At 38.0% G+C, this 16,914-nt stretch overlaps 1 protein-coding gene and 1 long non-coding RNA gene across 3 annotated transcripts in view; one reads left to right on the forward strand and one right to left on the reverse strand.

The window, feature by feature from the left end:
- The first annotated feature begins 207 nt into the window (after positions 1–207).
- Positions 208–16,914, forward strand: part of LOC125239826 — a 29,404-nt gene continuing 12,697 nt past the window's right edge. Inside the window, exon 1 of one of the 2 annotated variants that reach the window (XM_048147540.1) lies at positions 208–480. In XM_048147540.1, coding sequence (XP_048003497.1) covers positions 355–480 — 126 coding nt within the window. In that variant the 5' untranslated portion in view covers positions 208–354. The remainder of the gene's footprint in view (positions 481–16,914) is intronic. The other variant, XM_048147541.1, reaches the window with a different exon arrangement.
- LOC125239827 lies at positions 7,519–8,372 on the reverse strand. Its single transcript, XR_007178565.1, has 2 exons — positions 8,069–8,372; positions 7,519–7,671 (listed from the first exon to the last, which is right to left on the reverse strand). It is a non-coding gene; the product is annotated as an uncharacterized LOC125239827 (long non-coding RNA).

Below are 16,914 nucleotides of genomic sequence, written 5' to 3' on the forward strand. Positions count from 1 at the left end.
AACCTTTTGTGCATATTTCATGAACTATATTTTAATAAAGCAACATGAAACCAAGGGGCCAATTGTCAGCATTAGTCATATTATTCAGCAGACCGGCATAAATAACGCGTTTCACATCAAAGTTCGTTTATTGACGCACGCCATCACGCCCCGTCGATGCGTCTAAAAATACCCGCGTCTTGCAGTCTATCGGTTTTCGAACGCTTCTCCAGTCTACTGGAAGCAACCATATATTGGAGTCGCCATTTTGCCGCGCTTTTTGCAACTTTACGGAAAATACTTTTTAATTTTAAAACTATTATTTTTTTGTGTTTTTATTCTATTTATATTGAAAGGTGATTTTTTTAAATAATAATGGCGTTTAAAATGGGTTTAAGATTGCCCCCTTTAATTTTATTAGTATTTATTTGTGCGGATGCCATTGCGAAGGATTCAGCGGAAGTCAGTGAGCCTGCTGGAGACAATAGACACACCGTTAAGGTATTTATATTTTAATATTTATTAATTTACAATTTTAATTAAATTACAATACAAGTTACCATGTCAATAGAAAAAGCGGCAGTTTAAAAATATTACCCTCCCTTTAACGGTGTCCGATAAATAATATTTATTTATTCATAAATTGATTAAAAAATAGGTATATAATATTAGCAATGTATTCGAATAGAAAATTTGAATTTCGCGCATTTTTCTACGAGCGCGTATTGACACGCGTGTGTAGTTTCAATAGGTACGTTTTATATTTTTTCTTTAAACTACCTATTAATTAATATTTAAGTAACATGTAGAGTATTTTTATATGACTTAATTTCGAAGAAATAAATTTGAAATAATATTTTAAACAATAAAATGCATACTGGCTTTAAAAATTTAACTGTAAAATCCACAGATTTATATAGATTATCTCTAGGTCCCTGGTAAGATCTAGATAATATTACTAAACCATTTAATTAAGAGCGTTATAACATTTCGGCGTCGGGCGAAATTAGGTATTTTACCCGCCGCGCGAGCCCAATATGCCGACCCTTTCTAGCACGTCTTATCACTCGCTCGCACTACAATAATGGGCAAAACAATCTTGATCCTTCCTATAGAATTTTGATAACAACCACAATCTACTATCTCGTTATAAACTTTTGATTTCTAATAAACATTATTTTGTACGAAAATACTAGAATATAGCGCAAAATAATATTATTTATATTAAAATTTATTTAAAAATTTAAAGTAATAATTATAAACTATGATTATATTTAAGTAGATCCCATCCCAAATATTTGCTTTTGTTATATGATAAGTATTAGAGTATAGTACATTACGATACAAGTCCGTAAAAAAGGAAGTTCGAAACGAGTGGCGATAAATTAAAACACGACCGAAGGGAGTGTTTTAAATCGACACGAGTTACGAATTTCCTTTTTGCACGCGTATCGTACGACGTTTTTCAGTACAGATGACCCTCCGAAGTTTCGACCTGGCATATAATGAACCACTTCTCGCACTAGTGCGTAAAAAAAACACCATCTGTACTGAAGACCACCATCTGGCTCCATCATCAGACCCTGAGTACCACCTCCTGTCAAAGGTATTGTTGAGACGAACCCAATGACCCCAAACACGAAGTGGTATAGTCATATGGTTCATTGGTACTGGTGACCACCATCTGGCTCCATCATCAGACCCTGAGTACCACCTCCTGTCAAAGGTATTGTTGAGACGAACCCAATGACCCCAAACACGAAGTGGTATAGTCATATGCTTCATTGGTACTGGTGACCACCATCTGGCTCCATCATCAGACCCTGAGTACCACCTCTTGTCAAAGGTCTTGTTGAGACGAACCCAACGAGCCTAAACATGAGGTGGTTTACTTACATGGTTCACTGGTACTGGTGACCACCTTCTGGCTCCATCATCAGATCCCGAGTACCATCTTGATGTGTCTTATCATCTTGACCGTATTGTAATTTTCACATATTTATCATCATAACGTTGTAATATACTTTATATAGGTACTTTAACATTCAAACATAACAAAATATTACAAAAGCAAATATTTACGGATCTAGGATCAAATTCGTTGGTCGCTGTTTACACACACACAATGCGAGGATAGCCCGTGTATAAACAAGATGTCCGACCCACACAACGATAAATATTCTCGACGTTCGCGATGAAAACTCGGAGAGCGAAGCGACATACGTCTGACCTCCACGAGCTCCGACGCGGCACTGAAATCGCAGGCGTCCGTCGCCGGTAAAATAGCGACAGGAAGGCTAGTTTTCAAAAAATTGGCAAAAATCATTATAAAATATTATAACGACAACTGGATAACAGAAATTTAAGCAGATTGTGCAGATTATTTATATACTAAAATAACTTCGATAACATGTAGATTTTCGGAGAAATGATCACTTGTTTCGATGTATTTTCAAGACAAAATTGAGTTCGTTTTACTCTCAATTTCTCAATTTCAAAGGATTAAATGATAAATATTGTTTAATGGGCCTAAAGTACAAGATATTAGAAACTTAAATTTACCGCATTTATGAGAGTGAGCTTATCAAATTGTACATAATAAGAGCTCCGAAATCAGTGCTTCACGCGGTTTTTCCTAAACGAGCATCAGAAAAAAAATCATTACCAATTGAATAAGCTTTTTCTTTCATATGTTTTTTGTTTAACCTACGGTTAATAACATGTTCTAACTGAAACAAGTACTTTTACTGTCTTTTAGTATGGGTAAAGTGTACAATTTTATCGTTGAATATTGCGAATTTTACAATATATCGCCAATTTTTGTCATAGCGCTCTTAACTTACCACATGTCAATCATGGTATGCTTGTATTTTTTCCTTTTTTCCACGCATAATATTTTTCAGACCTGAAAAATCCTAAAATTGTGTAAGAACATCTGCAATACCAAAATTTTGTAATAAGACTCGTTTTATAAAAAAAACACCTACCCACACAAAACATAAATCGTTAATAATATAGCATTATTTTCACGACACAAAAAAAGCTTTTATTACCGTTGTCATAGATGTTTATGAGTGGACGTAAATAAATGGAACACAGTTTATTTGGGGATTTATATAAATAATTCTTGAAAATAACACTGTACTACGTGTGAAGGTCGAAAATTTGCTAAATTTTACATTTGTGGCCTGTTCCACCATAGTGATAAATTGATCATTGTCGATGTCGCCCTACAGTGACCCTTCGCCGTTCATTGAATAAGGGAATATTGACGCAGAGTACGAATAAAAAAAAAACAATGTTACTTATCCGCCCAGAAATAGGTATAGAATTGTCAGTCTCAAGCCCTAGTGCGAAGGTGTCCATCACACTCGCTGCGTTACAGCCTTACAGCGTTGAATAGCAATGGACAGTCTAGTTTCTATTAAATAATTCCCTTTCACCATAAAGCGAGGCGTGAACAAAATGCATCTAAATCCGTTTGCAAACATGAATGGATAGTGTTGAATGCAGAAATTAACACACACCTGCCTGCAGCGATTAATTCTCGAATATCGCTGGAGCTGCCAAAAACAACATTACAACACAGAGACGATACAGCACAGAAGTAGAAATGGACTAGGTATAAGAAGCGCCGTGCGAAATGTCATTTGATATAAAATTTACCAGTCACTTTTCGGTGAAGGAACACATCGTGAGGAAACCGGACTAATTCCAATAACGCCTAGTTACCCTTCGGGTTGGAAGGTCAAAGCGGACCCCAGGCTCCCATGAGCCGTGGCAAATGCCGGGATAACGCCAGGAGGATGATGATGATTTATTTTAGGGACAACAAATAATGTGGAAGTCACAATCAAAATCGGGGGGCAAGGCCCCCGCCAAGTCGAGCGCGAAGCAAACCATTTCGTTCGCCGTTCATGCCTATTTGAGAAATTGCTTTGACGTTCGAACCATCAATTAGTTCAGCGTCTTCGAAGATGTCACATACCGTCACTACTTTTAAAAAAACTTGTATCTTCGTCTGTCAATGAAAAGAAAATTGTAGTAAGTATGTATGGAATGCATATAGACTTACTGCTTTTTAACTTTGAGGAACAGCGTGAGATACGAGATTTTTTAAAAGTAGTGACGATACTTAGGTGCACGCAATTCTGCTCAATATTAAAAATAAACTACCAAGAGCATGTCGGGCGTCGGGCCACGCTCAGTTTAGGGTTTTTCAAAAAATGTTCAATCTATCAAGTTCAAAATAATTTTCCTAGAAAGCTTTTATAAAGTTCTACTTTTGAGATTTTTTTTCATATTTTTCGCGATTAGCTCCGAAAATATGAACATTTTCAAAAAATCATTTTAGAAAACCCTTATTATAATATATGACACGTTAGGGTTGAAATGAAAAAAAAGACTCCCCGCTTTACGCATAATTTTTACCACTTTGTCGGCGTGATCGATGTATATATTGGTACTAAATTTCAGCTTTCTAGTGCTAACGGATACTGGGATTATCCGCGGACCGACGGACAGACATGGCGAAACTATAAGGGTTCCTAGTTGACTACGGAACCCTAAAAAGTTACGCTCTGGCAGTTAGGACCAAACTTATAATTACTTCTTGTATGGGTTCTTAGCACTAAACTCTTGGTCTGGTTAAAGTTCGAGGTAAGTAATATCAAATATACGCCCTGTATACTCGAGAAATTTGGCTTAACTGTCTGTCCGTCTATACCTCTGTCTATACCTTTCAACTCTGTGCTTCATCTCTGAGCTCCATGACGTCAGTAGGTAATGTCTTGATCCTTGTACAGTAATAACAACACATTTGAACAGCGCATTTAATTGTAAGTGGCGATAGATGTCAAACATTTCTCAAAATATAAATGGAGCTATATTTCAGAGGCTCAGAGCTCATGTAACCCGCAGTACTTGTACTATTATATATTCTGTGCCCGCAGCAACCTCCAAATCAAGGGTGAACAGGCATCTTCATTGGCTAGTCTGTGGCTAAGCTAAAAAAAAATACAAATGTGCAATTGCACGCAAATGGAGATGGAGTTATTTAAAAAACCGGCCAAGAGCGTGTCGGGCCACGCTCAGTGTAGGGTTCCGTAGTTTTCCGTATTTTTCTCAAAAACTACTGAACCTATCAAGTTCAAAACAATTTTCCTAGAAAGTCTTTATAAAGTTCCACTTTTGTGATTTTTTTTCATATTTTTGAAACATATGGTTCAAAAGTTAGAGGGGGGGGACGCACTTTTTTTTCCTTTGGGAGCGATTATTTCCGAAAATATTAATATTATCAAAAAACAATTTTAGTAAACCATTATTCATTTTTAAATACCTATCCAACAATATGTCACACGTTGGGGTTGAAATGAAAAAAAAAATCAGTCCCCACTTTACATGTAGGGGGGTACCCTAACTAAAAATTTTTTCCACTTTTTATTTTACCACTTTGTCGGCGTGATTGATGTACATATCGGTACCAAATTTCAGCTTTCTAGTGCTAACGGTTACTAAGATTATCCGCGGACGGACGGACGGACGGACAGACAGACATGTGGCGAAACTATAAGAGTTCCTAGTTGACTACGGAACCCTAAAAAACGTTCTCCCTGAGCAGTTATCACTTTTTTGAAACTTGAAACTGTGATGTAATATTGTTGGTATGTAACTTGGGGCGTAAGAATATTGCAAACTCCAGTCTTGAAATAGGCTAGATTCCTACTAGTCAAATCAGCTTCTTTTTAAGAACTGTCAAAACGATTTGCTAAATATGGAATTACTATGAAATACTATAAGGACTGACCTCACGCTCAATTCATTTACTTTATATATTTCTCTTTGACTTATTAACTAGAAATTATGTTTAATCATAACTACTGTCCATATTTTTCTTCTAATTATGTGGTGCTTTATTTCGTGAACTGCATAAAATATTTTATTTTAAGTATAGAAAACTAGCCTATTGATGCGGCAAGAATTTTAATAGTTTTCATTTCAGCGTTTGTTACGCAAGCACTTGCTAAAACAAGAGTTCGAATAATATCCATCAATATTATATGTATTTCATTGTATGTATTACCTATATGTAATATTTAAAATATTTATTATTTTTTATTTTTTTTTCTTAGTACATCACCTTTTTGTTTTCTCTCTGTACCATTTGTATTGAATCTCTGCTTGGCCCTGTGGTTGACTGGTAGAGAATGCCTTTTGGCATTAAGTCCGCCACTTGTACATTTTTGTGTATTTGTGCAATAAAGTTTAAATAAATAAAAACAAATAAAAATATTATATTGACGCATCAAAGCGGTTTGTTTCATGTTTGTTTTGTTTATCTGTCCTTTGGCTTACAAAACTCCCCTAATTGGTTTGTGTCCGGCGTCGCATAAACTAAACCCCGTTTGGTTTAAGAATATGGTTTTTACTGGTTTACTGGTGGCCTATCGTGAATTGTAAGCATCACAATGAATAACATTCTGTATATATAGCCTTATACTGATCGTAGCTCATCTGTGCATGGGCTTAACGAATGTCAACAGTAAACGTCAGATTTGGCGGCACTTCACTTTTTTAGGTTATAAGAGTTTTTGTACGGATTGTAACTACTGATAGTAGATGATTAATGATTTGATTAATGTTATATTCCTGATTATTATTTGACACTGTAATTGAAGCAATCAATGTAATAAAGCAAATGTAGCTGGAAGCAGTGGTTTAAATTATAAACCCCCATACCGGAGCTCGAGGGCCACGGACATGCCCTCACATGAAACTGGAAGCAATAGATTAAATGATGGAACCCTGTGACTGAGCTCTTGAGCCTTGGCTTGGCTCACAGAATACACTGGATTCCCTGTCATATACACGCAAATTCAAAAGTGCCGCAAAAGGCCAAGCTGCCGAACATTTCCCTATTGAACACCGTCCACGTCAAAGTGTACAAAAAAAATACACTGCAAAATTAAATTTATTCGACTTTTACTACCGTAATTTAGTCGTACAATTATCGTCATACTCAAAACGTCTGACATTGACCACTATTTCAGTTTTATCGTTAAAATACTTACGAGAAATTGCGGTGACAAGACGAGGCGATGACATTTTCATATCGTGAGGGGGCGTTCGAAAACTAGTACTTAACATACTTTTTCTCGTAAAACATCATAAAAACATCAAAGAGAATATAATCACTACGTTTTAAGAGTCGGGACTCCCATACTCGCGAGTGAAGTCAGTTAGTATTAGTTTGTTATCAAAATCATTACCACAATTTACGACAAAGAACTGTCATCATGACAGTGTCATGTGTCAAAGATCTGTCAAATAGGGTTGGACGCTACATGCTTGCGTTTGTTATCGATATCGATAAAATTGAGTGGGTTGAAACGTAGGCTCCACGCAAAATGTACTTTACTCGAAGTCAGGGTAAGGTCGAATCCACATTTAAGTTGTATATTATTTGATTCAGTAGACTAATTAATGGATAGGCTTAAATGTGGACGCGAATTTAATAGTTGAAATAAAAAAATGCAAACAAATTGTGCTGCGTTTAATTAACTCGAAATACATCCCGACGTTTCAACGGTCAACGAGTCTTACGATAATACTACAAACACCCGGGCGACGGCACTATAGAAGACGTGGGAAGGTAGGACTTCATTCCCCAGAAATTTGACCCACTGCCTGCATCTGAAATCATACAGCATTAAACAACCGAGCAAACTTGCTCATTAGATGATCAGCTGATAGCTAATTTCCATATAAATAATATTTGTTGGCATCCATATTAACAACCCTTCATTAATGATCTAACTTTATTAACAATGGATATTAATTATATTATAGGTATATTTCCATTGAAAAGCTTCAATAATAAATTAAAGTCTATCGCTTGCAAGTTGTCATGAAATTACACATAATTATTTTCTTTAATTATGTACATAGATTTACTAATAAGATTATAGTTATCGATAGTTCTAGTACATCCCTAGCTAACAATATAACTTGATATGAAATATCTAATATTCGACAGATTTATAGCCTACTGCACGAAAATAAGATCAAAGGTATCTAAATTAATACTCACGGGTCTTCAGCTAATGGAAATTTCACCATAAATTCCGTTTTTGGTCATTTTGGCGATTATTTCGTTTGCCACATATTTCGTAATTTGTATAACGTTTTTGCAGTCGCTGCATTGTGACACGGTGGCACTTTGATCACAGTTCACTTTTTAGTTCAATTCAGACCAAATAAAAAGAATTTTAACAAAATATTTCACCAAAACACGGAGGACTCCATCACAAGTAAATGAATCAAACTGACAGATGCCTCGAATTTGAAGTTGACAGATAAATAGCAGGGACGTTTTCTTTTTTTTAATTATTGGCAACATAGTGGCAATGTTATCGATTACAAATTTCATACAAAAATTTGTTTTGTTCCTAGTTGCATCAGCCTGAAAAACATAGGCCTTTACTTTCCTTCTACCTACGTGTGGATAAAATAATTATATAAAATTTTGGGTAAAAGGTAATAATGTTATTTTATCGCGTTCGATCCGTTTGGGTCTTAAAGAATATATAAAATTTTGTCGTTGTCCTATAAATAAATAAATATTGGGGACACCTTACACAGATCAACTTAGCCCCAAACTAAGCAAAGCTTGTACTATGAGTGCTAAGCGACGATATACATACTTAAATAGATAAATACATACATAGAAAACATCCATGACTCAGGAACAAATATCTGTGCTCATCACACAAATAAATGCCCTTACCGGGATTCGAACCCAGGACTATGATATCTTTATTTGTGTTGTTTTGTATGTTACGGTTAATACTCAAATGTATGTAATATCAATAGCAAATTATGTACTTTAATATGAACTTGCGTGGTACGTAGGAAGTCACCTTTGGCGCGACAAAATTATTTTTAAATTTTATTGTTTACGTAAACTGAAGTCAATGGCGTGTGCATCAGAATGACTGACCAAAGTGGCAGATCGATGTTGGAGTACCATCAGCATTTACTACCTATTTGCTACTATTTACTACCTATATTGACATATTTGCTACCTAAGTTAGAAAAAAGATTTTCCAAAAATAATGTGGGCAGTCATTCTGACGTCAGGATGACTGCCCAAACTGAGTATGTCGGTATTGGACCCCCTAATTTGCAACAATGATTTACTACATATTTGCTACCTACACATATATTTTTTTCAGATTTTTTAGGTAAAAAATAACGATTTTATGAGCAAAGTATTATTTTTAGAGATTTCTTCCATAAAGTGGGCAGTCATTCTGACGTCAGGATGACTGCCCAAACTGAGTATGTCGAGGTTGGACCCCCTAATTTGCAACAATGTATGTACTATGATTTACTACCTATTTGCTACCTGCACATATATTTTTTTCGGATTTTTTAGGCAAAGAATAACGATTTTATAAGCAATTACTTTTTTTGTAGAAATATGTTTCATAAAGTGGGCAGTCGTTCATACTTCAAGTTGGACCCCCTAATTTGCAATATTCTATGTCCTATGATTTACTACCTTTGCTACCTACTATTAACAGTAAAACGCACTGAGTCTTGAATTATTAATTTATTTCCACGTAAAATGTATGACAGCACTTAGACCGACGCTGCTACGATCCAGGGCGGTAGCCATCTTCCTTCTCGTCCACCCACTGCCGAGCTGTCAGCTCGGGGACGTTCCGAACTACGCTAACAGATCGGCCATTCGACCTTATCCTTTGCCCACAAAGGAAATCTCCCACGCGTGGGCCACTGAACTTCACCACCAGTCCACCACGCACTTCGCAGCTCAGCTCACCAGTGGCAGTTAGCCCACTAGTCCGCTAACTCTGCGAAACAACCAAATTCATGTGAATGCTTTGCCCGAATGCAAGCCATTGTTTCAAGAGGCTTTTCATCATCCTTCCAGAATACCAAACCCAGATCCGTTCAGGACACTAGTAAGTCTCTCACCAAACTATTGTTTTCGTGAGAATAGATACATTCTAGATTTCTATTCTATCAGTATAAGAAAATACACCCACAAGTCACTTCTACTGTTTCCATAGCTAAACGAGAAAACTTATAAGATATTTTCAATCAAGGCTCAACAGACCTTCAATTACCCAACGTCGAAAATTATATTTAAGAACTACTTGAAATTAATTCAATCATAAAAATTATGATGCATGACTTGCATGACCTTCAGACCAGAAAAGTTATAGGTGCATATGCACCACGCTGTTATAACAAAAACATGGAACGGGCTCACGTCTGACGTCAGTGATGTAGAAGATGCGTGCTTCACGCAGGGTCAGCACAAGACACTCGCTCGGCTCGGTGGGCCTCGGCTGTACACCAAGCGCCTAGCTCCACGTCTACGGCAGCCTCCAATCCAAAGATGCGTGCTCCACGCAGGGTCAGCACAAGACACTCGCTCGGCTCGGTGGGCCTCGGCTGTACACCAAGCGCCTAACTCCACGTCTACGGCCGCCTCCAATCCGAAGCATAGATATTAACCAGCCATTATAGTCTCTCCAATTCTGTAATTCATATTATTAATGTTACACGTGTTCCGTTTTATCACAACGAACAATATGATTTCAGAATAACCGTGCATTTCATAGTCCAACCTGAACTGTGAAACATTATTACAATCTACATCTTATCAACGGGCTACAGAACATTACACAAACAGATCATAGTAGTCTGTTCTCTTGTCTCAATACCAATTTTGTATTGACCAAAGTTAAAGTAGTCATTGACCCTCAAACATAACTAGGGTACATCTAAACTTTACTCGTAATTAATGTTGTGTTCTGCCTTACCAGCACCATACGTGTTACCGACTATCCTCAATGTTCATCTCAGGCCCATGCCGCAAACTCCATCGAGTTCACAGTCACCGCCACCGCGCAATAGCAGCCGTATCTTGCGACTTCGTCACGAGTGCAGAGACTGCAGAGAATGACGTTATCCACTTCTCTCAGTCTGGCATACACAGTAGGTACAGAACTTCTCCGCCCAAAGCATCATGGGAGGTAACGCCACACATGGCGTCCTGAAAATAGACGTCACCGCAAGAAGCGTCGTGACTACAGACAAGTCATGATTGACGACCCGAAGGCGTCTTGGAAACAAGCATCACCGCAAAAAGCGTAGTGACTACAGACAATACCGCACGAGGCGTTCATGAAACAGGCGTCACCGCGAGAAGCGTAGTGACTACAGGCAACACCGCACACAAGCGTTAATAGAACAGGCTTCACCGCGAAAAGCGTAGTGACTACAGACAACACCGCACACAGGCGTTAATGGAACAGGCGTCACCGCGAGAAGCGTAGTGACTACAGGCAACACCACACACAGGCGTTAATGGAACAGGCGTCACTGCGAGAAGCGTAGTGACTACAGGCAACACCACACACAGGCGTTAATGAAACAGGCGTCACCGCGAGAAGCCTAGTGACTACGGGCAACACCACACACAGGCGTTGATGAAACAGGCGTCACCGCGAGAAGCGTAGTGACTACAGGCAACACCGCACACAGGCGTTAATGGAACAGGCGTCACCGCGAGAAGCTTAGTGACTACAGGCAACACCACACACAGGCGTTAATGAAACAGGCGTCACCGCGAGAAGCGTAGTGACTACAGGCAACACCACACACAGGCGTTAATGAAACAGGCGTCACCGCGAGAAACCTAGTGACTACAGGCAACACCGCACACAGGCGTGTGAAAACACATATCACCGCTACAAGCGTCGTGACTACAGACATCACCGCACACAGGCGTGTGAAAACACATGTCACCGCTACAAGCGTCGTGACTACAGACATCACCGCACACAGGCGTGTGGAAACACATGTCACCGCTACAAGCGTCGTGACTACAGACAGACATCACCGCACACAGGCGTGTGAAAACACATGTCACCGCTACAAGCGTCGTGACTACAGACATCACCGCACACAGGCGTGTGAAAACACATGTCACCGCTACAAGCGTCGTGACTACAGACGAGACATCACCGCACACAGGCGTGTGAAAACACATGTCACCGCTACAAGCGTCGTGACTACAGACATCACCGCCAGAGGCGTGTGAAAACACATGTCACCGCAACAAGCGTCGTGACTACAGACATCACCGCCAGAGGCGTGTGAAAACACATGTCACCGCAACAAGCGTCGTGACTACAGACATCACCGCCAGAGGCGTGTGAAAACACATGTCACCGCAACAAGCGTCGTGACTACAGACATCACCGCCAGAGGCGTGTGAAAACACATGTCACCGCAACAAGCGTCGTGACTAGAGACATCACCGCCAGAGGCGTGTGAAAACACATGTCACCGCAACAAGCGTCGTGACTACAGACATCACCGCCAGAGGCGTGTTAAAACACATGTCACCGCAACAAGCATCGTGACTACAGACATCACCGCCAGAGGCGTGTGAAAACGCATGTCACCGCAACAAGCGTCGTGACTACAGCCATCTCCGCCCAGAGGCGTGTGAAAACACATGTCACCGCAACAAGCGTCGTGACTACAGACATCACCGCCAGAGGCGTGTGAAAACAACTTACTTCATCCTCTTGGGAGTCTCACGCTGACAGCTTACTGTTCAGTACTTCTCATTGGCAACCGCGACCATGCCTTGTCGCGCATCAGCCATGTCAGCATTTCTCACTAGCAGCAATGCCAGCAATACTCCAAACCGAACACATACTTGCATATGTTTCCTCTGAAACCATACTAAAAGCAGTAAATTGTTCCACACAATGTAGCACCATTGGCTTTATGTTGTTTCATATAATACTACCGTGTTCCATTACACTGATATTTTACTCAGCTTTGAAAAGATTCCAAAATCCAGAACCTCAGACTTCAAATTATCCATGTTTACTCAGTTTCAGTTGGACATTAATTCCTTTAGGTACTCATACCAGATGTTATTCATAAAATCAAGCCACCAACAGTGTTAGAGCACTTAACAATACATAACTTACTCCAACATTTAATTGGGAAATAGAAATTATACAGTACCGCCTACAGTGGCAAATTATTACTTGTGCAGTTTAGCAGCTTGTGCAGCATAATTAAATCAATCATATCTTACCATTGGTCCAGTAAAGGACCCAACACTTAGTTAACCTTTTGTATAAAGATCACCATGATTAATAATTTTGTCAAAATCAGACTACTGCACACTCACTTGATTAAATTGCAATGGGCAACAACAGCCTTAAGTATCCGTCTCACCATTATTTCCCACTTGAAATACGTTTACAGTCTTTCAACAAGCATATTTATTTTTATCTTGTATGAACTTTACACAACAGCCTCACCAGCTAACACCATGCTTGCTTTAGTTTATGTGCCAATTTTCCATCACACATACTATCTGTGAACACAATGTAAGAACACACACAGAGACAAATAATACTTTGATAACAGTAATCACCATACCATACTCATTTTGCATGAATAAAACTCTTATACGTTTTTTGTAAGTTGAACATGTGTTATAAACACTTGGCCATAATAATTATGATCAATTCATCCCCTGTTTCTATCTTGTGAAGCAAGCAGTAACTATTAGAGTCACATTTTGCATTGTTCAGGCCTTCATTCCACTTTCACAATGATCAAAGAACATAATGTAAACATACACTAATACAACAACTTTGATAACATTAAATCACCATACCATATCCATTGTGCATGAATGAACCCCTTTTGCTATTATTCTGTACTAGCCATTCATTGATCATGTGTTACAAACACTTGACCACAAGGTTATCAATGTAACCCTTAATCCATTCTTGTGAAACAAGCAGCAACAAGCAGTGACTACTACTGTCACATTTCACATTGCGCAGACCAATATTCTATCACATTTACTATCTGTGAACATAATGTAAAAACACACACAGAAAGACAAGTAGTACTTTGATAACAGTAAATCAGTATACTGTATTAATTGTGCAGGGATACACCCTCATCACTATTATTTTCTGCTGGTAAAACTGTCCACATGTGTTGCAAACACTTGACTACAAAATGCTTAGTAAATCCACACTACTACTCTTGTGAACCAAGCAGCAATTATTAGTATCACATTTTGCATTTTGCAGGCCAACATTCCACCACAATTGCTATCTGTGAACATTTAAACACAGACATGCTCACAACACAAAACAATACTTTGATAACAATAAATACCCATACTTTACATGTGTACTTTGTTGATATTCTGCATAAATACTTCTTATAAGCACACCTCATCATACCTTTTGCTTTAAGACTAATTTGAGATGTGTTCACATTTCCACAACTGTTCAACAGGTAGCGGTCAGTTTTCTCATGATTCCTCTTGCGGAATCCACAATTCCACAGCCATTGCTGAACTTATACTTGTATTTGTTAAACAGGTCAATATTACACCATAAGTAATATCTGTAAACATAATGTGAGCACACACACAGAGTACACAGACACACATCTCAAAACAATCAAACAGTAAGAAATAGTAACAAATAACAATATTCAAAATCACACCAACAGACTTACTATACTTTCAGCAAAGTACAACATTTCCTTCATGCCAGTCAATAAATGACAATGTAATAATAAAATCACTCCTTTCACTAAGAGGTACTAAGCTGAATAATTAATCATCAATCAATTAAACTTAAATGGGATCATAATAAAATGACCATTGAATTTTTGTTGTAGTCTCGGGTAGTCACCAATACTGTTGTCATCGGCAACATTACTGTACCGCATTAGGTACTATCAAGTGCCAACCACTTTTATTTTTAACATCATACATTTTTTTTTTTTAATTGAAAGTATTTACTAAATGTAATTTTAAATGACTTAAATATCATGCTATAACTTCCTCCGCTGATAGGCGAGAAGCTAACTTGTCTAATATGGCTCCGGTAAACCTTCAGCAATATTACACTCACATTCACATTACCTTACCTCAGTGGTTACTAAAACTTTACTGAACACATCATAATCATTATTCAATATTGAAATCAGTCTTCAATACACATCACAGTCATCAAGATAGTCTCATCTTCAAGATACCAATTTCATATATTGTACACTTACTAAGAATACTTATTCTTAGACTTGAAACCATAAACCCTTGCTCCTTGACTTGCAATAATTATTGTGTAACACAATTTTATTATGATCACTTGTATAATTTCCCAACAGCACAAACTAAACCATGTGCAACCCATAATTAATGAAATATCACACTTTGCGCATTTTAGGTGAATGTTCACCGAGTTCACTGTACACATTTTATATTTATTATTTCTAAACATGTATAAAACATAATATCTTAGAGTAATACCTGCTTTGTTATCCATAAGCAGTTCACTTTGTTACCTTGTAAGCCAACATCAGGCTGGGACGGGATCTCAGTCATGTTGATTATTACATCCAGATATTTTGTTTCACATCATTTTGTCCCAAGGCATTCATATTTGTACCATCATCAAACACCGGTATGCCATGGAGTTGAAGTTATCATTTCTGTTCTGTAAATTAAGCTCAAAACCAGCACAGCCACTCTAAGACTAGAGTGGTATTATAATAAATACCAATGCATGTTGTGCATGCATTTATGTAATAATAATGTATAAGTTTCATACCAAAAACACACCAAATGATATACACCAACTTCAAAATGTACATTCCTGTTAGTATTTATCTACTGGACTTCACACAATAAGGATCAAAGTCCATTATCATCTTACGCGTTAGGTTATTGGTGCGTAATTGTTTATTACAATTTCTTGACAGAAAACGTTCACGTATTTGAACAATTGAACATACCTGTATTCAGGGATGGTAATAGCCACATCCAACCAGTGTAACACATTCGTAATCGAGTATTATTGCCTCGACTCATGCTCGTAACTTACCGCAGTCGCCAGGCGACAATTTTGTTGTACTTGCGTACTTTTTCGTTATGAAAATATCATACATTTATTGAATAACTTTTCAACAAACCATTTAAACACTTCGCGACTCAAAACTTAATGCATTTTACCATTATTTTACCAAAGTGCGTACGCGCCCATTTCGCGCGCAAATGACGCTTCTTCAAACAGTTCGATTATTAACTAATTTGACCGAAATACTACGTAGGCATGAAATTCAGAGATCGCACTTCTGAATTATTAACAGTAAAACGCACTGAGTCTTGAATTATTAATTTATTTCCACGTAAAATGTATGACAGCACTTAGACCGACGCTGCTACGATCCAGGGCGGTAGCCATCTTCCTTCTCGTCCACCCACTGCCGAGCTGTCAGCTCGGGGACGTTCCGAACTACGCTAACACTACATATAATATCTATATATTTTCATTTTATTTTTTATAAATAAAATCTGAAAACATACATTACACTAAATTCATAGTTACTTACACAGCAAAAAGGAGTGTACAAGTTTCTTACGGGTCGGCAACGCGCATGTGCCACCTCTTGAGTTACAGGCGTCCATAGGTTACGGTGACCGCTTTCCGTCAGACGGACCGTATGCCTGTTTGCCACCGACGTGGTATATACAAAATATAAGTAGTACAAAATATATAGTAGCTTTTGCCCGCGGCTTCGCTCGCGTTAGAAAGAGACAAAAAGTAGCCTATGTCACTCTCCATCTCTTCTACTATCTCCATCTCCACCTAAAAAATCACGTCAATACGTCGCTCCGTTTTGCCGTGAAAGACCGACAAACAAACAGAAACACACACTTTCCCATTTATAATATTAGTATGGATTTTTTATCAAGCAGCAACGTTTGCGAGCGATACTATTTTTTGTATAAAGATGTACATTACGATATAAGTGCAAGAAAATCAGCGAAAAAAAAAG

The sequence above is a fragment of the Leguminivora glycinivorella genome, chromosome 26 (assembly GCF_023078275.1).
Source record: "Leguminivora glycinivorella isolate SPB_JAAS2020 chromosome 26, LegGlyc_1.1, whole genome shotgun sequence".
NCBI lineage: Eukaryota > Metazoa > Arthropoda > Insecta > Lepidoptera > Tortricidae > Leguminivora > Leguminivora glycinivorella.